The following is an 18,831-nucleotide window of genomic DNA, read 5'->3' as shown; positions in this document are numbered from 1 at the left end:
ACCGCTCCCCGGCCCTTTTTCCACAGCTCGCATCTATTTTGCTGTCCCCTGAAAAAACGGCGGGGAGCGTCTCTTTCGTCGTATGTGTGTCGTGGAGCCGTCGCGCATTGTCCGCGTGGGCTGATTTCGGAGTGGTGGTAAAAGGAAGGTGGTTACTTGGCACCAACGCTTGCACGCGTGCGTCGTGGTTGGGCCGGAACAGGAGGGATCACCGGTGCTGCCGTGACTGCCTGCGTCGCAGGAGCCTTGGCCGGCACGGGTGCGGGGGCAAGAGCCTTGACTGGCGTCGGTGCGGCCGCAGCCAGAGGAGGTCTTGCTTGAAGAGTGGGGCCGGGCGCGGCGACCGGAGGACGCGGAGGCGGTGCTCCAGCAGCAGCGGCAGCGGCCCTGACGACCTGGGGTCCGGTGGCACCGCCGACGACGCTCGACTTGCGGCGCTTGGGTAGGGGTGCACCATCCGGCGCAGCAGCTGGCGCAGCACGCACAAGAGGTCCCTTGCCAGGACCAGGTGCCGGCGCCTGGCGGGCGTGAGCCGCAGCATTGGTGCCGGGCGGGGCCGGGCGAGCGCCTGGTCTGGGGTGAGGCTGAGTCACGAATGGCATGCCAAAGCTCTCGGTAGACGAGGTGTGGCGCAGCGAGATACCAGCGAGCTCCTTGAAGAGCTGGAACAGGTCCTCGCGTAGGATGTTCGCCAGGAGTCGCGTCTCTTGCAGGTTGAACTTGCGAGCAAGGTCGCGGGCCTCGATGAGGGGGATCCACACGCCAGGCACACCGGGTGCATGGTGCATGCCCTGTGGCGAGATCAACGGCACCGTGCGATGCGACGCCAGCGTAGGCGATGGCGTCGAAAGCGCCTCAGCTTGAACGGCCGGCGGCACACCGAGCGCAGTGAGCAGCGCTGTGCCGTTCACAAAGTCGGTGTCGAGACGGCGGAGCACAGTGCACCGGCCGCCCTTGGTGATCTCGAACACATGCGAGTAACACGGGAGGTTGTCAATGACGCAAGCGTCAATGCCGGGCAGAAGTCTCTTCGTCGTGCCACCAGACGGAGTCGCAGGGCGAGCCGCTGGGGTTGGCGCTGCACCAGAGCCAGTGGAGGCAACTGATGTCGCTGGTGACGCCGTGGCTGTTCTCGCAATGGGCGAGACAGTGCGCGTTGGAGCAGCTGTCGTCGGAGCGCTGGTGGGCGCACTGGTCGCGGGTTGAACGGGTACGTTGTTGATCACGGGAGTCGTCGGCAACGACTTGGCCTTGACGGGAACGCCGGCAGTGGGGACGGTTGCGGGCGGAGCCGGTGCAATGGGAGCAGGCGCGGCAGCGATCGGCTTAGGTGCCTTGACGGGCGACTGCTTGGGTTGCACAGGAGCTTGCTTTGGCTGCACAGGTGCCTGCTTTGGCGGGGCCGACGGAACCTGCTTCGGGGCAATTGGCGTGGGCGCCGATGTGGCAGCAGCAGGGGCAGCCGGCGCAGCGGCGATAGCAGGCAGTGACGGCACGACAGCCGGAGTCGCAGCGGCGGGCACTGGAACGGACACAGGGGCTGATGGTACTGGCGCTGGCGCAGTAACAACAGGTGGTGGTGGGGCCGGAGCGAGTTTCGGGAGCTGAGGTGAGACTGTGATGGGTTGAGATGTTGGCGACTGAGACACGGGCGCGGGAGCCGGAGCAGCCACCGGAGCAATGTCAACCTGGGCCAGAACAGACTCGAGCATGACAAGCTCTGCCGACATGGTCGGCGAGTGCAGCGACTTGGGGTCGAGGGCCATGAGCGACGAGGTATCGCAGGGGTCGATCACGGTCATTTGCAACGCCATGGGCGAAAGTGTGGTCGGTGTGGCGAGCTCGGGAATGCTGTCGGAAGACCAGTTGGCAGTCAACTCTGGCCAGCACACTGGAGTGGCCTCGCCAGAGTCGCGACCGCTGGTCAACAGCGTAGGCGATGCACTACCAGATGAGGCAGTAGCGTCGGCAAAGGCCTTGCGGCAAGCGTTCCAGCGTCGGCGATTCTCCTCTGCCTCTGCCCTCCTCTTGGCGCGATGCTGCTCCTCGCGGGCCTCAGCCTCGACGCGGGCGCTTTCCAGCTCGTCTGGGCCGATGGCGTCTTCCTCACACTCGGGCTCCGTGTCAATCTGAACATCGACGGTTTCGGGGGCGGCAGGCTCAGTCATCGTGATGTCGGTGGTAGCGACGACTTGAGTGTTACGTGTCGATTCCGTCTTGCGGACGGCCGAGCGATTCCGGCGGGCACTGGACCGAAGGCTTCGCTTGCGGACGAGCGGCGGGGGCGTCACCTTGGTCGTCGACACAGAAGAGAAGCTGGCGATCGGCGGGACAAAGGGGTTGTTGACACCAATGCCGCCCCAGCTGCCGCTGCTCCTGGTGTGCGTGCTCTCGGAGCGAGGAGGCCTTCCTCGGCCACGGCCGCGGTGGGGCGTTCGCTCAGCCTTATCAGTAGGGAGCCAGTCGTCAAGCTCGTCGAGGGTGAGGCTCTCGGGGCCGAGAAGGAACTCTTGGGTGCAGTCCTCCTCGAGTTCCGGAAGCTCAGATGAACCAGACGATGGCGACTGCGAAGAAACTGTCGATTCGCGCGAGCCGTCATAGATCAAGACCGAATCGTCCATGTCTGTCGAGGTCGTGGCCGCGGGGGACGGGTAGTAGTCCTCGGGCTCCTGCTTGATGTTGAGGGCTGAAGCTGCACCTGCGGTTTCACGGGCCCACTCTGCCGTCTGGAGTTGACGGTCGCGCTCGGGAGTCGTGACCTCACCTAGGGAAGAGCCGACCTCGATTTCGACGTCCGAGATGACTTCTTCGGCGTAGACGGGGAGGTGGCCCGACTCGTCGAGCCACGACTCGTCGACCGTGTCGACAGTCACGTCAACGTCCATGTCCATGCTTCTGGCGTCCAGATCCCGGGTCACTCTTGAGAGGTACTGTGTCGGGCTTGTTTCAACGTAGAGCGGTAGTTGTCTACCAGCAAGGCTGGGTGACGACACGGGGCTCGATAGTGTCCAAGCTGGCAATGCCGTCGGGCAGGCCGCTGACCTAAGCTTGCCCTGGAAGACGGCGGTGGCGGTGGCGGTCGACGACGTGTCGGTGACGCTCGAGGTGTCGGACGGTGGAGGGCGGTTGTCGAGCTGGTTGAATACGGGCTCGGCTCTGGTCGTGGGGTTTTCGGGGCTGTACGGGAACAGCTCGCGCATGGCGACGGTTGCCGCGTTGACCTTTGCGTCCTCCTCGGGGGCCCATGTCGACGACATAGCTTCATCGCCGGCCTTGACAAGCAGACCAGAGCCAGTGCCCCAGTCGGTGTTGCCCATCTCGTCATCTGAGCTCGAGCTCGAGGACGCCTCAAAGGCAATCTGCTCGAGGTCGACGCTTCGCCTTGCACCCCATATCGTGTTGTCAAGGGAGTGGCACGGGAATGGCGACTGCTGGACTGCGGGCAAGGGGAGCGGCCCGGCCTGGACCGGAGAGAAGAACAGTTCACCAAAAGTAGAGTGAACGGGGCGCGAGGGGATCTGAGGGAAACGCGAACCCGCGCTAACAGCCAAGGGTGGCAAGATGACGCGGCGCGGTGCGCGTCTGTGGCCCGTGTGCTCGTGTTCAGCTTCCGACTCGGACGATTCCGAATCTGAAGAGTCAAACACGTTGTCACGACGACGGCGCCGGGTGGCGTTTGGCTGCGGTGTGAATGGCGCGGGTGTCGAGGATGGCGATTCGGGCGTGAAGCTGACCGACGAGGCGCGCGACGCTGTGGGCGCGGCCTCAGCCTCGGCCTCGGCGTCCTCGGCTTCCATGGCAGCGGCATGTTCGGCGCCAGATGCGGAGACGCGAAGCTTGATTCTCGGCAAGGCTGAAGGTGCAGGCGTCGAGCTGGCACTTGATACTTCAGGGGTTGACGACTTGTCCTTCCTCCTCGACGCGGCGGCGGCCTTTGGCGCATCGTCCTTCTTTGTCGCTGGCTTGGCTTGTTTTGGCTTTGGCTGCGCCGGCTTGCGAACTGGGGCTTTGGGGACAACAAGACCTGTGAAAGGGTTGCGCCACTTGGACCGCCCCACATCAGGTGATAGGTACCACACAGGCCCCTTGGGCCGCGTAGGTCCATCAAAGGCGGCAGGATGCAATGCCGGTTGAAGCACTGATTCGGCAATGGAGCCCGCCAGCTGGTATTTTGACAGGACGGGTGTGCGTTGTGGTGTAGCCTTTTGGCAACGTGACTGGTGCATCCGGATGGCGTTTGCGATCATGGTTGCCGGGGAGACGGCCACCGATGGAGGGCGGATCCAGCCGTGGTCAAAGGCAACGGCTGCGATCTCGTCGGGTGAGAGGGCGACGTTTCCCTGGGAGCGGCAAGTCAGCACAATGATCCAGGGGCGGGGGGCGGTGGGCCAGACACAATTCGACGGAGGCCCGTTACTCACCATTACAGCGCATGCGCCGCAGATCGCCATGAGCACCTCGTCTGCTTCATCCTCGTCGACAATGCCGCACGCATCGCGTCCACCGTACTCTGCGGGGAAGGGACTTTGTTGGCGTTCCCTCGCGTTTATCGACTTGCGAAGGCCGTGCGCCTTTGGCTCGACATGGTTCTTGGCTAGGGACCCGCGAGTCGAGTGAGGATCAGCGACGCCTCCTGGCGTTGAGGCTGGAGACGCTGCTGCCGGGGGTGGTGTCGGTTCCGCAGCCTGGTGGCGGCGCGAAGTGCGAGCCGACTGACGGACTGGCCTCGATGGCCCAGCAGCTGGGGTCGAGGGCGACGCCGACCGGGTTGCGCCCGCGGCGGCGGCGACTTGGGCGGCCCCAGTCGGAGCAGACGCCGTTTGGGCAGAGGTTGCGGCTGGCGTGGTGGAAGGGGTGGTGGTCGAGTTGGTGGTCGCGGCGGGTCTCGCAGAGCGAGCCATACCACGAGCCAGCCCGTGAGTGGAAGGTGAAGAAAGCTAGTGCTTCGACGAGACCCTTCTTGTGGAAGCGAGCAGCACGCGAGTGCTCACACCTCGAAGGGCTCGACGACGACTGCCGTGTCGGGTTGGTCGACAGTAGCTGGTCTGAAAGCCGTGCTGACGAGTCTGCGATGCAGAGTCGAGCGTACGGTGGCGAAGAGTGGAAAGGAGAAAACGATGTTAACCGTGGTGGCGAAAAAAGGGCGGTCCGATCGGAGCGAGGTGAATTACGCGTCAGAGGGGTTGCGCGCGATTTTGCGGGTTGCGCGGTCGCTGGGCGGATGACCGGCCGATGATTTCAGGTGGGTGGGGGTGAGGTGGGTGGGTGTCACACTCTGTCCGGCCCGGCTGCGTCGTCCCTAGCTGCGAGCGAGCTTGTATTGTCGTCTGCACTACGCCGCAATGGATCAATCAAGAGCAAGCGTTGTTGTGCGTTGGCAGCGGCGGTGTTGTTGTTGGGGCTGCGTGCTGCGATGCTGCAAGAGGAAAATAAGAAGGAATGGGCCGTGTGGTGCGAAGCCTACCAAGCAAACGACGCGAGGCGCAGCAAGTGTCTGCCGATTCGCAGTTTTGGCGGAACGAGCCAGAGGGGGAAAGAGAAGAGCGAGTGTGTAGTGTTGTTGCTCTGGCGCTTGCTCGCTCCCACCGCGTTCAAAGGAGGTGCGGGGCGGGGGGGAAGGCGAGGGGCTGGATGGGGGGGCGGTTCGGCTCGTCGGGGGGCGCCCACGAAAGAATGTGTAGACGGGTCCGTGAGACGTGTCAAACACGTCGAGGCGAGAGCGCGGCGGGCGAGGCGAGGCGGGGGAGGGGTAGTCGTCGGTCGGACGGACGCGGACGGATGACTGTGCACGGCGGGGGGCGGGTGATGGGCTGAGACGAAACCTGGCGAGGGTGGGGGTCCCAGCGAGCGAGCGAGCGATGCGATGGAGATAGGTGGAGGGGTTGCCGAGCCGGGGGGAGGGGGAGGGGAGGAGAGGAGGAGGGGGGCGAGGCCGTGTGGGTGGGGAGAGTGCGAGTTGACAATGGGAGTTGGAGTTGAGTGAGCGTTTGATGCGGACTGAAGCAATGTTACCCAAGGTGGTGGTGGGTGGGTGGGTGGTGCCGGCTGCTGCCTGACTGGTCGCAGGAATTGCGGCGGGGCGGGGGGACAAGCACAAGGGGGAAGGCAAGCGAGGGCTGGCGGGCTGACTGGCGGGGCGGAACACGAGACGAGCCAGGGCCTTGGTTGGGTTGGTCGATTTAGAGTGGGCAGTTTGTAGACTTGGGGCCTGGCCGCGATGCCGCCGTGTGGTCAATCTGTTGGCGCAGAGGGTGGGGTGGGTGGGTGATGTGTGCTCGCCTGCGTGCTTACTTGCTTGCACATGCATGCTCCTAGCTCTGATGCATCCACACGGCTTGCGCCTTGCTCCTCGTGCTGCCGCCGCCGCGGTCGCTCCCTCCCTACAAAACAAGCTGCACCCTGTGTGCGCCGCGACATTGATTGTGGTTGGACACTGGCGCCTCGTCGTTTGCACGCTGGCTCGCTGGCCTTCCTTCCTTTGGCATAGGCACACCCATCCTCCCCGTCGCTAATGCTCTCCTGCTCCTGCTACCTGCTCCACCATTTCGGTTAACCCTCTATCCCCCCCCCCCCTCCCCTTGCTCCACCCCCCTCTCCCCAACGCCGCAGCCAACCGGATCCAACGTCGCCCGCCAATAAAGGCAAATCCCATCGACGAAAAAAACGTCACTGCCAACGGGGAATGGGCTCGTCGGCCTTGCCTCTGCCGCCTGCAACCCAGGCACGACACCCCTGGGCCAAACACCAGCTCCGTCATTTTTTCTCCTTTGCGCACTGCAGCCGCCCGCCGAAGAAAAGCTAATCCAGCCTGGCCCTGATTACAATTTCTACCCTGAGCGCCTTGGGCCTCGCTCACTTGACTGTTAAACGCGCGCGTCGTGGCGTCATTACAAACATGACCTCGCTCGACTCGACGTGACGCTCTACCACCTCAGTCACACTCCCACGGCCAGGCTCACTCTTTCTATCGGCACAGTGCCCATTCCAGCGGCCTCCAGCCAGTTCACACACACCCACGCCTAAACTCTCCATGGGGGCCCGGCTCCACTCACTGCTCTGCCCGCCGCTTCCCGCTGCGGCTATTATGCATCTCCATCTGCCATTGGCGCCCCCACCCCCGCTGCACAATAGACAAGAACGAGGGCGTTGCCGTTGTCGCGGAACGTGTCGCAGCGTCGCCTCGCCTCGCCTCGCCCAGCTGCCCCAACAAGACAAGACATTACTTGAATCGCGGAAGCGCCAGTGGCGTTTCACCACCACTGTCAGGCGCCATGTGGCACGCCTGGCCCGCTACGGCCGCACCCAACAGTGCGCCGTGCGCGACAACGTCACCGCGTTCCCCTCATACTTCTAATCTCGATGCATCATGCTCACGAGGCGCGGGACCAGATCAACGCCAGCTGACCCCACCCCACTCCCCCACTCTATAGCGGCACTACTCTGCCTTTTTCTTGTTCTTGTCGCCCTCGGCAAGCGAGGCCCAGAGCGCAACAAACAGAAGGAATGCTGCTGATGTAGACAGCGCTCCAGTGTAGAAGGGATAGGCACCCGTAATCCAGCGGGGGTGCTCGTCATGCCTCAGAGGCACGACCGAAGCCTTGTCCTCGGTCGTGATCGAGGTCCATCCCGGGCGCCAGTACGACACGACAAACTTGAACACACCGTGGCGGTCAGGCGCGACAAAGGTGGTCGAGTAGGTCGCGTCCGTGGCCGTCGAGCTCTTCTCAACCAGCGACGTGCGGATAAAGGGGTCGAGCATGGTGAACTCGAGCTGGAGGTCGTCGGTGTGGAAGGGCACCCACTGCGACGAGCCGTTGGCGGCCGTCGTGTGCTCAGTCAGAGTGATGTCGTACGTCTGTTGTGACGACGGGGCAAGAGAACAATTGTCAGCAACCAGCGGTGGCGGCGTCATCGCGGCGGCTAAAAACACCCACCACCTCGTCCTTCTTGCGGTACGCGTCCCTGGGCTCGGTCTCGCCCTGGCGATGGTGCGTCGTGCTCACGACACGGACAACGCCCGTCTCCTGGAAGACCCACTTTGTGAGGTCGTCGACGAACGCGCGGTTGGCCGTCTCCTTGCTGCGCAAAGTCAGCTGTGCCCTGCGTCGCGGGGCGGTACTACCGCCCATCCCAACGCACCCATCAAGCTTCTTGCCCCACCACGCGTCCGAGAGGAGGTCGGGCGAGCCGACGAACCCAACGCGCACATTGTTGCGGTTCTGGATGGCGGCGACGAGGCTGACCTTTGACCCAGCGAGCTTGACGGGCAGGCCGGCCTTTGTCTCGACGGGCTTGCCGTCCTTGTCGGCGACGTACGCCGTCTCGGGCGCGCGCGCAATGTCGACGAGGAACGGGTTGAGGCCGGTCCGGAAGCCGGTTCCCTTGGCGTACACGAGCGGTCCGGCGTTCTTGCTCGAGCCGAGGATGGGGCCGGGGGCGACGAGGCTGCCGGCCTCGAGGACGACCGTGTCGACCTCGCTGCCGGCGACGTGGGAGAAGGCGTCGACGAGCTCGAGGCCGCGGGGCGCAGGCTCAATGTCGTACTCGCGCAGCGTGTCGCGCTGGATCTCGCTCAGGCCCGGCGAGAGGATGTGCAGAGTGTTGAGGAACTCTGACTGGGCGGCGAGCACGTTCTGGGGGTTGAAGCCCTCGGAGGTTTCTGGCGGCGTCAGCGTCGGGCTTGCACCAGGCCGACTCACTCGAGGCCTCAGGCGCAAAGAGCACGAGGTGGTCGTACGCCGGCACGCCGAACGGCTGGAGCCAGCTCTCGTCGGTCGGCTTCTTGAACGTGAGGTCGTACCCGCGGTCTGCCGTCAGCCTCGCTCTCCCCCAACACCGACGCACCCTTCAACGAGCCAAAGAACTTGGAGTAGTCGCCCTTGTCGATCTTGGGGTCGAGGATGACGAGCACGCGGTCGCCCGTCGCCGACGCCGCGAGGGCGGGGGCGGCGAGCATGGCCAGGGCCAGTGGGGCGAAGAGGGAGGCGCGCATGGGTGCTTGCCTGTGGTGGTCGCCGTCTGGTGAGATGGTTGCGGCAGATGGATGCGGCGAGCGAGGTGACGCCGATGCCGTGTGTGCACGGCTGTGGACGTGGCGAGCGCGTCGGTGTACGGTGTATGGGCGGCACGTGGCGATTTGGTCCCGCGGCGTCATGACGGCGGCGGCGGCATGAGCGGGGTAGGTGCTAGATTTTGAAAGTCGAGATTACCGACGAGCACAGTTGCAACAACACTACTCTACGCCAACATCGCAAGCACCCCGCGGACGACGCAGCCCTCGCCTCACCCTCCCAGCCCCTGCCCCGACCCCCCCACCCATCACCATGTCCGACGCCCCAGCCCCCGAGATCCTGCTCTTCGCGCGCGGCGTCGTCGCCCTGCTCGACCTCTGGCCGGCGCTCACCATCGCGGTCCGCGAAGGCTGGGGCGGGCACGAGAGCGCCGACAAGAAGACGTGGCTCGCGTCCGAGCTGATCGACAGCTTCGAGCAGCGCGCCGACTACGTCGAGGCCGAGGGCGCGCGCACCGTCGACGCCAAGAGCGCGGCCGACCCGCCGCTCGACATCGACCAGCTCGCCGACCTGCTCACGCAGGTCATGAGCGACGAGTTTGACGCGGCCATCGAGGACGGGAGTGTCGAGCCCCTCGCTGCGGACATTCTGCGGCTGTGGCGCGATGTCGTGGCGCCGTCTGCGCGCACGCCAGAGGAGACGGTCGCCGCGCTCGAGCGCAAGGCCGCCGAGGTGACGCGTACCGGCGTGCAGGCGACGAGTGGGGGCGGGCCTGAGGAGGACGACGAGGACTGGGAGAGCGGGAGCGAAGACGACGAGATGGACGAGGACGAGGCGCCCCAGCTCGTTCCCGCTGAGCCTAAGCCCCGCAACGAGCCCGTTGTTGACGAGGACGGCTTCACCGTCGTGCAGAAGGGTCGCAGGCGTTAACGCTGCCCGACTCATGATATCCGACTCGAGATCGCCGTCACCAAGTCCCGTCAAGCCACCGCCGCCCTCGGCCCGACCCCACCCCCATAGCCCGTAGTGTACATTTTGCATAAGTATAGTCGTCTGGAGCAGTGCCGTCGGCGTTCGCCTTGTCGTACCGAACTGTCCAGTGCCCCGACTAACCACTGACTGACACCCTCGACACCCAATACGCCCCCCCCCGGGGCCGCGCCGCAAACACGTCCTACATGATGCTACTGCTTGATGTATATATCCCGTAAAGAGAGTGTGCCATGTCCACGCCCACGCACGCTCCCCCGTGGACGCCGGCTCTAGTCTTTTCATATTACCACAGGGAGCTGCGGCGCACTATCGCGCTCGCGCCGTCCCGTCGGCCGCCGCCCAACGCCTAGTTGTCCACAATCGCCTCGGCGTGGTCCTCGTGGACGGCGTTCTTGCGCGCATTCTTGCGCGCCTCCTGGCGGTTGGCAATGTCGATGCCGACGAGCTGCCGGTCAGCACCATCCAGTGCCCTCACACTCACAATCTTGCTGGCCTTCCAGAACTGCACAACGTTGATAACCTGCTTGGCGAACATGATGGGGAAGCAGAGGAGTCCGATGAGCTGCGGCCACGTCATCCAGCCAATGATGGGGACGTCGGCGAGGAAGGGCGCGTAGTGGGCCAGCGAGCCCGAGAAGATGGCGCGCTCAACCGACGCATTAAGGTAAAGGCAGACGAAGAAGAGCTCGTTGGCAAAGCAGAAGATGAACAGGGTCGTCCGGTCGTTGTAGTAGTACCACAGGATGCGCGATACTTCCTGGCCAACGTTCTTGTGACTTGTTGCTCCGGTGACGAGAGAACTGTGGGTGAGCAGCAGCACACACGGTTGCACTTACGAGTACATGTGCATGTAGTGCGATGCAAAGTCGAGCGCGATGAGGAACTGGAAGAGGAGGGGAAGGCCCTTCTCGGTGTAGGTCGCCGCCAGGAAAGTCAACAAGCAGGCAGTCGTGCAACGGTCCGTGACCATGTCGAGAACCGCTCCAAACTTTGTCTCCTGGTCGAGAAGACGCGCGGCGAGGCCGTCGAACGCATCCAGCAAGCAGCTGACACCGTACAGCACCGTGCAGATCTTTGGGTGCCACGGCATGAAGTATAGCGACGCCGCCGCGAGGATCACACGAGCATAGCCGATGAGGTTGGGGACGAAGAAGAAGACGTTGTCCTCAACGCTGGGGTCGGTCAGTACTGGCCACCACCATGGCGAAGCGAGGGCCGCAGCACCGCACCAACTACTCACGTCGTCGTACTGCAATGGGGCATTCTCGGTCAGCATGATTACTCTCCGCTTTACCGGCAGGCAGGGCGGGTCGGCGCGGCAATAGCTCGACTCACGCAAGGTCAAGCGATCTGGAATAGTCAGCACAAGCTCGATCAGGCATATAAGGTGAGGCTGGCTGGGGGACGAGGATGAGCCACGGCGGGTGAGGCGCCGCTCCATCGTCTCGAGCTTGGCAGCCTCGCCCCCGGCCATCAAACGTGCGATGCCAGCCACAGTCCACGACAGTACGCACTCCTTTGCATCGTGGGTCGAGTTCTGGCGCTGGCGTTGTCTGATGGTGCCCGAGTGTGAGTTGACTGCCGACGAGGTGGCAGCGTTCCTTCGGCTCGAGGGAGCTGGCGAGCTCTCTGCCGAAACTTGTGAGCGTGTGGTTGGGGCCATTGCGTGGATGGTGTGTCGTGGGTGCTGTGGGTTTGAATGGGATGGGTGATGCCTAGTGTAGCCTGAGTGAGGATTCTGTCGTGTCGCGTGATGTAGTGCGATGTGGTGGTGGTGTTAAAGGATTGTGGAGAGTGAGTAAGAGTGGATTCAACGACGGAAGTGCGTCGTCGAGATAGCAAAGTGTGCAGTACCAGGCAGGTGGTGCAGCAGTGTGGTGCCGCTGACTGCTCGCTGCCATGCCCTTCGGCTGCGCGCGCGGCCGTGGCCGTGCCGCCCGCAGCGACGCAGCGCGGCCGAGGCGGGTGGCTGATGCCGCGCCGCACCACAGGAAGGGAAGCGACGTAGGTGGTTTCAATAATTACGTAAAACCGCTTGCACCAAGGGGGGGCCGCCGGCTTCGGCCACCCCTCGCCGATGGCCTCAGCGCCGCCGCTGGGGATATGCGTCAGTGGGTGGGTGTGCGGCATGCACAATGGCTTTGGGGGGAGCAAGGAGGAGCGCGTAGCCTTGCCTTGTGCAATGTCACACGGCGCCGTGTTGGAAGCGAGCGAGCGAGGCAGAAGCGAGCAATCGTGCGAGTCGCAGCCGCACACTCACTTGACACGCCTCCTCGGTGCCGCCGATCACCACAGTGAGGGCCGCCTCGTGGCAATTTGCTTCCGTCGCTGTTTGGCCCGGCCGCCACGCAGGCTGGCTGCTTGCTGCTGCAACCGTCATTGCTGGTCGACAACGACGCGACTACCTTGCTCTCGACCAAGTCAGTCCCAAACCCAACCCAACACACCCCACCATGGCCGCGCCGCCAGTCCCGCGCCCAATGCTCGTCCAGACGCCGTCGGGCGGCTCGACATCGGGCGCATCAGCATCGGGCAGCTTGACGCCAATGCCCGCCGCGTCGCGCAACAACCCCATCTCGCTGCGCATTTACAAGGCGATCGGGACCAGCTTTGACGACCGCGGCTCGCGCGAGGCGCTCGAGATCGCCTCGGGCTTCTACGCGTCCTCCAAGGCCAAGGGCAAGGCAAAGGCAGACGACGAGGACGCAGCGCCCATACGCCGCACCCTCCGCGGGCAGAGCGCCGCGACCGCCCGCCGCAACCTCAAGCGCGATGTCGAGGCGCGGCTCGCTGGCGGGTCCCAGCACTTCCTCGAGGCGTTCGGCGAGGTGGACAAGGTAGGTTGATAGCCTTGACCGCTCGCTGACCCGCCAGAAACTCGACGTGCTCCGCGAACACATGCTCGAGATGCAGAGCCGGTGCGACCAGGTGCAGGCCGAGCTGGATCAGGCCAACAGCGGGACAAAGTATCTCCTCGAGCGGGCCGACGGGCTGCGGTCACAGCGGTCGTCGGCACAGCTCCGCACATCGCTCGTGACGCTCTTCCTCGCGCGGTTCACGCTCACCGAGGACGAGGAGCGCGCGCTCAGCTCGCGCGAGTTCGACCTCGGGCCAGAAACGTTCAAGGCGCTCGACCACGTCGAGGCGATCCGGTCCGACTGCCGCGCGCTGCTCGGCGGCGACGAGGGCAAGATGCAGGCTGGGTGGGTGACGGTGTTGTGGCCAGCGCTAACGGCAGCCTCGATATCATGGCGTCGACCGGCGTGCAGATGGAAGCGGGGTACACCAAGATCCACCGCTGGCTCGAGTTCCAGTTCAGGCAGATGACAAGGGATGCGCAGTTGGAGGTCTCGGGCGTCATGCGCGAGGCTGTCCGCCGGCTCGCTCAGCGGCCTGCCATGCTCAAGTGGGTGCTACGGAGCCATTCGATGAGTTCTTAGCACTAACACGGCCCAGGGAGGTGCTCCACGTCCTGACCTCCACACGCCAGGCATCAGTGCTCAGCGCGTTCCTCGACGCGCTGACGCGCGGCGGGCCGAACGGCCTCCCGCGCCCGATCGAGATCCACGCGCACGAGCCGACACGCTACGTCGGTGACATGCTGGCGTGGGTGCACCAGGCGACGGCGACGGAGCACGAGCTGCTCGAGTCGCTGTTCGGCATCGGGAACCGCGCGCGCATGGTCGGCGCCGAGCGCTCGGTCCGCGAGCGCACCGAGGCGGAGACGATGGTCGCCGATGCGCTTGACCGCGACCTCGAGGGGCTCGGCCGCCCGCTCAAGCTGCGTATCGAGCAGACGCTCAAGAGCCAGGAGGGTGTGATTACGACATACCGCATTGTCAACCTTCTCCAGTTCTATCTCGTCACGATGCGCAAGACCATCGGGCCGGACGCGTTATTGTCCAAGGCCTTGCAGGAGTGAGTTGGCAAGAGGGTATTGCTGCTTCAACTGACACGCCAGGCTGTACGAGCATGCCGACGCCGCGTTCTTCGAGACACTCGAAGCCCAGGGCAGGTCGCTACTGCGTTTCCTGCACCCTCCCGACGCCAACCTCAGCCCACCGCTCGCGCTGCGCGACGCGAGCCAGGTCCTGCGCGAGATCATCGCGGTGTACGACACGTCGCTGGTGGACGACGACGAGCGCGAGACCGACTTTGCCAAGCTGCTCGACGCGGCTGTCGACCCCGCCGTCGAGATGTGCGAGCGCATGGCCGACCTGCGGAAACAGAGCTCGCCGTCGTCGGGCGCGTGGGACCGGGACGTGTTCCTCGTCAACTGCCTCGAGTACCTGCAGCACACGCTCGAGGTGTACCCCTTCACTGCGCCGCGCGTGGCCACGCTGCAGGACCAGGTACAGACGCACATCGAGTCGATGACGTTTGAGCACCACGGCAAGCTGCTGGAGCAGTGCGGCCTCGCGCCCGTCATGAAGGCGATCAGAACGCGGCCAGCCGACACGCCGCTGTCCCGCCTCCCTGGCGCCACGCCGAAGGAGCTCACGGCCGCCCTCACCCAGTTCTCGTCCTTCCTCACCAACCACGACCCGCTCACGTCGCCGCGCCTCGCGCTGCTCTCCAACCCCCGCCTGGCAGAGGGCATCCACCGCACGGCGCTGCGGCGCATCGCGACGGCGTATGCCGAGGTTGCCGACCACGTCCTCGACAAGAACGAGGGCTACGAGTTTGCCGAGACGCTGCTGCGCCGCGGACGCGACGAGGTCGAGGTGGCACTGGGTGTTGCCGAGGTGTAGATGGAGCTATGCAGAGATGCAGCGATGCAGCGATGCAGCAAGCGCGCCGCGCCCGTGCTGCGTTCAGTTCTAGCGCACTGCCCGACCACCGCTCGCAGCTGTCACCCTTCTTAGCGATGTACTACTTCATGATATCTATGGGCAGAGTCCGTACTAGCGCCGCCGTTGCCGCGCCACCGTTGCCGCGCCGCCGCGCGCCGCGTCTACTTGGAGAGGAAGAGCTCGTTGAGGATCTTGAGCGTGTCGTCGGGGTTGTTGACGGCGTGGCCGATGGTGCGGGGGTCGTTGTAGATCTCGTAGTCGTTGCCGCCCTTGTAGGTCTGGGAGGATGGGAGTTAGCGCGCAGCCAGAAGACGGTCGCTTAGCGACGCCGCCCAACCCACCTTGTCACCAAAGAAGTGGATCTCGTCAAAGCCCTCGCCCTCGAGCCGGCCGAGCGCGTACGTCTTGTCCCAGCCGTGGGGGAAGACGTCGAAGCTGATCTGGCCGCCGATCGAGTAGGTCAGGTTGAGGTGGGCAAACTTCTCCTGGAGCACCTTGACGAACGCGGCGCGCACGCCGTGCTCCTTGTCGTACTTCTCGTAATCGTTGCGCTCCTGCGTCGACGCGTTACGTCCAATGGGCGACACGTTGATCATGCCGTTGCGGAACTCGATGAACGTGCCGCGCTTGATGGGGATGTCGACCTCGGAGAGGTAGCGCAGGATGAAGTTCGCGAGCTTCTTGTACTCTTCCTCGCCGACGTGCTGGATGAACGAGGCGGATTCGAGCTTCTGGCCGAGCTTGTAGGCGGTCAGGCCGTTCTCGGCAAAGCCGTAGTCGAACGACGCGAGGACTGGGGGGTCAGCGACGCCCGACGAGCGAAGCGAGGCGGGTTGGGCGGGGTGGGGCGGGGTGGTCCAGCTAGGCCAGGCCACAGGGCTCGCCGTGACCTAGCAGACGCGGAGCGGGCGGCACCTCTTCGTTCTCACGGCGCTCGGCGACTACCTCGCCGCCCAGCCGCGTCCCATGGCTCGGCCGTGCACCCCCCCGCGCTCCCCCGCAGCTCGCACTCACCATCGTTGCCCCCCGTCGACAGCTGCTCGACAATCTTGTTCAAGTCCGAGCCGCCGACGAACGCGATGGCCGTCTTCTCGCGCAGCTTCTTGAGCGCGGCGATCATCTCGGGCGTGGCCTGCTGGCGCGCGAGCGACAGCGTGCCGTCCACGTCGAACATGCAGATGGTGCGCGGGTGCTGGCGCTCGGCGAACGGCTTGACGCCGGCGGGGAAGACGTTGGCGGCGGACATGTTTGTGGTGGGTTGTGGGGTGGGTGGGAGTGAGAGACGTGGTTTGGCTGCGACTTATATTGGGTTCATTCGCTGGCTGGCTGGAATGGAATGGACGTGGCGTCACTGATTTTGCGGCGAGTTGGCCAGCCCAGCCGCTCGTCGCCAGGGCGAGGGGTTCGACCGTGCGCTCCCCCACCGGCGCGTTAATCTTTGCCACATCAGGGCTGGCGGGCCGCGACGGGACGCAAGACGGACGCGATGCACACCAATCCTGCATGGCAGAGGCCGGCGAGGACTGGGTGGGGATGCATGCATGCGCGTAGACTGCGCACAAGGGTGCATGCTGGCACTCTCCATCTGGCTGTAGACTCGCCGCACGTGGACGTGGAACGTGCCTGAGTGCCACGTCGCTGCGCTGGCCTAACTGTTGATTGCTTAGTGAGCAGGTTGGGTCGCGCGGAGAGTCGCCACTATGCATGCGTGTGTGTGTCACCAGAGCTGCAGAGCGTCGACGCTGTACAAGTGCAGCGCGACAGAGAGAGAGAGAGACGTCGTATCTTGTTGCATTGCCAGTGCCAGCCAGTGACCCCAGTTGTGGCCCAGACTCGCTCTGTGCCTCGCACAATGACACGCACGACGCGATCGTCACCGCCGCCGCCGCCGCCTCCGCCGACTTTTGTCGCCCGCCGCTCCCGCACGGCCCGACCGGCAACACCCTCTCTTCCCGACTCTTCATCGCACTCTTCGCACCAGCTCGACGATAAACACCTGCGACATCGCAAGGCCCGCACCGCGCCGTCCTCGCACACTCGCTCATCCACGCGTGCAACAGGCCCGTCCCACGACACAGGCTACGCGTCCGACGCGTCCACCTCGTCCTCCTCGTCGTCCTCGTCCACCGCCTCCGCAGCCCTCGTCGACGCCATGCTCAGCGGGCGCGACGCCGCGTCCAAGCGCGGCGCGCGCAACATCGAGGACCTGGGCGACCTGGAAGAAAAGGGCCTCCTGCACCGCGACGACTCGCCCGCCAGCGTCGGCAGCGGCACAAATACACCGCGCAAAGGCAAGGGCAAGGACCCGCGCGAGGCCGTGTTTGAGAAGCTCGAGTTCCAGGACAGCGACGAGCAGACGGCGCCGGGGCTCAAGAGCAAGCGCGACAAGAACGCGTTTGCGCTCCTCGTCGTCCTCTACCTCCTCCAGGGCGTGCCCCTCGGCCTCACCTTCGGAACCCTCCCCTTCCTCATGAAGCCGTACCTCTCGTACTCGGCCCTCGCCGTCTTCGCCCTCTCGACCTGGCCGTACTCGCTCAAGCTGTTCTGGTCGCCCATCGTCGACGCGTGGTTCATGCCCAAGTGGGGCCGGCGCAAGAGCTGGATCGTGCCCGTCCAGGGCATCACCGGCATCGGGCTGTGGTTTATCGGCTCGCGCATCGAGGGCTGGCTCGCGGCAAAGGAGCACATTGACATCCACTTCCTGACCTATGTCTTTGGGTCGCTGATTCTCGCCGCCGCGACGCAGGGTGAGTCGCGCCTCGCCTCGCCGGCCCAGCTAACCCTCCCGCAGACATTGCCGTCGACGGCTGGGCCCTCACCCTCCTCTCGCCCCCCAACCTGTCGTACGCGTCGACTGCCCAGACCATCGGCCTCGGTATCGGCAGCGCAATGTCCTTCACCGTCTTCCTGTCGCTCAACTCGGTCGAGTTCAGCAACAAGTACTTCCGCTCGGCAGCCGCACACCAGGACTACCCGCTCGTCAGCCTCGGCTCGTACCTGCACTTCTGGGGGGCAATGTACATTGTCGTGACGGTCTGGCTCATCTTCTTCAAGGTCGAGGACCCCGTCTCCGAGGCCGACCCCGACCTCGACGTGAAAAAGGTCTACGGCGTCATGTGGAGCATCATCCGCCTGCCCAACATCCAGGCCTTCCTCTTCGTCCTCCTCATCGCAAAGTTTGGCTTCCAGGTCAACGAGAGCGTCACAAACCTCAAGCTGCTCGAGAAGGGGCTCAGCCGCGAAGACCTTGCCGTCGCCGTGCTGCTCGACTTCCCCGCGCAGATGGTCGTTGGCTGGCTGACGGCGAAGTGGAGCCGCCCCGTCCACGGGCCCGACGAGGGCCGGCACCCGCTCAGCGCGGGCAACACGCGCGCCGCGGGCTTGAGCGGCACGCTGCGCCTGTGGGTCATTGCCTTCTGGGCGCGCCTCGCCATGGCCGCCATCGCCGCCGGTGTCGTGTGGGCCTTCCCCGTCGGCAACGTCGGCAGCGGCTACTTTGCCCTCGTCGTCGCGACCACGCTGCTCACGAGCTTGTCAAACACCATGTCGTTTGTCGGCATCACCGCCTTCCACACCCAGATCGCGGACCCCCTCATCGGCGGCACGTACATGACCCTCCTCAACACCGTCTCCAACCTCGGTGGCACGTGGCCCAAGCCCCTCATCCTCCGCTCGGTCGACCTGCTGACCGTCTCGTCGTGCTCGGCCACCGGCCTCCAGTGTACCAGCGAAGAGGGCAAGGCCGCGTGCAAGACCGCAGGCGGCACCTGCAACATTGAGCGCGACGGCTACTATGTCATGACGGCCATCTGCATCGTCTTGTCTGCCGCATTGCTCACTCTGCACATCCTCCCAACCGTCAGACGGCTCCAGTGTGAGTACACCTCTGCCTCCCGACCCGTGACGTGACCCGCTGACGCCCGCCCCAGCCCTACCAATGTCTGCTTGGCGCGTGAAGATCCCAGCATAGAGGTATCAGTTCTACATTATGCATATGTGTCGCAATCTCGCTGTGTCTGTCTGTCGCGTCTGTC

General features: G+C 64.6%; 7 protein-coding genes across 7 annotated transcripts; 3 read left to right on the top strand and 4 right to left on the bottom strand.

The window, feature by feature from the left end:
- Nucleotides 1-152: 152 nt before the first annotated feature.
- Nucleotides 153-4,451, bottom strand: Q8F55_002889 (uncharacterized protein; the record flags this gene model as incomplete). Its single annotated transcript, XM_069351461.1, has 2 exons — nt 153-4,340; nt 4,422-4,451. The coding sequence occupies 2 exons, from the start codon at nt 4,449-4,451 to the stop codon at nt 153-155; spliced, it is 4,218 nt and encodes a 1,405-aa protein (XP_069211847.1).
- Nucleotides 4,452-7,435: 2,984 nt separating this feature from the next.
- On the bottom strand, nt 7,436-8,992 carry WBP1 (oligosaccharyl transferase glycoprotein complex, beta subunit; the record flags this gene model as incomplete). Its single annotated transcript, XM_069351460.1, has 5 exons — nt 7,436-7,855; nt 7,935-8,079; nt 8,140-8,659; nt 8,700-8,807; nt 8,845-8,992. 5 exons carry the CDS (start codon nt 8,990-8,992, stop codon nt 7,436-7,438), a joined length of 1,341 nt encoding a protein of 446 aa, XP_069211846.1.
- Nucleotides 8,993-9,323: 331 nt separating this feature from the next.
- Nucleotides 9,324-9,941, top strand: TSR2 (rRNA accumulation-related protein; the record flags this gene model as incomplete). Its single annotated transcript, XM_069351459.1, has 1 exon — nt 9,324-9,941. One exon carries the CDS (start codon nt 9,324-9,326, stop codon nt 9,939-9,941), a length of 618 nt encoding a protein of 205 aa, XP_069211845.1.
- Nucleotides 9,942-10,350: 409 nt separating this feature from the next.
- pis1 (phosphatidylinositol synthase 1 (CDP-alcohol phosphatidyltransferase1)) lies at nt 10,351-11,667 on the bottom strand (the record flags this gene model as incomplete). The annotated part of the gene is made up of 6 exons (XM_069351458.1): nt 10,351-10,449; nt 10,486-10,804; nt 10,841-11,176; nt 11,245-11,253; nt 11,340-11,354; nt 11,519-11,667. The coding sequence occupies 6 exons, from the start codon at nt 11,665-11,667 to the stop codon at nt 10,351-10,353; spliced, it is 927 nt and encodes a 308-aa protein (XP_069211844.1).
- Nucleotides 11,668-12,457: 790 nt separating this feature from the next.
- On the top strand, nt 12,458-14,755 carry COG6 (Golgi transport complex subunit 6; the record flags this gene model as incomplete). Its single annotated transcript, XM_069351457.1, has 5 exons — nt 12,458-12,841; nt 12,879-13,207; nt 13,243-13,410; nt 13,461-13,922; nt 13,966-14,755. 5 exons carry the CDS (start codon nt 12,458-12,460, stop codon nt 14,753-14,755), a joined length of 2,133 nt encoding a protein of 710 aa, XP_069211843.1.
- Nucleotides 14,756-14,958: 203 nt separating this feature from the next.
- On the bottom strand, nt 14,959-16,043 carry PMM1 (Phosphomannomutase 1; the record flags this gene model as incomplete). The annotated part of the gene is made up of 3 exons (XM_069351456.1): nt 14,959-15,075; nt 15,139-15,590; nt 15,812-16,043. The coding sequence occupies 3 exons, from the start codon at nt 16,041-16,043 to the stop codon at nt 14,959-14,961; spliced, it is 801 nt and encodes a 266-aa protein (XP_069211842.1).
- Nucleotides 16,044-16,949: 906 nt separating this feature from the next.
- Q8F55_002883 (uncharacterized protein) lies at nt 16,950-18,767 on the top strand (the record flags this gene model as incomplete). Its single annotated transcript, XM_069351455.1, has 3 exons — nt 16,950-17,544; nt 17,589-18,671; nt 18,727-18,767. The coding sequence occupies 3 exons, from the start codon at nt 16,950-16,952 to the stop codon at nt 18,765-18,767; spliced, it is 1,719 nt and encodes a 572-aa protein (XP_069211841.1).
- Between the last annotated feature and the right edge of the window lie 64 nt (nt 18,768-18,831).

The sequence above is a fragment of the Vanrija albida genome, assembly GCF_041260175.1.
Source record: "Vanrija albida strain AlHP1 chromosome Unknown contig_2, whole genome shotgun sequence".
NCBI lineage: Eukaryota > Fungi > Basidiomycota > Tremellomycetes > Trichosporonales > Trichosporonaceae > Vanrija > Vanrija albida.
Note: the sequence above shows the minus strand (reverse complement) of the source record. Positions and strands in the feature narration are given on the sequence as shown.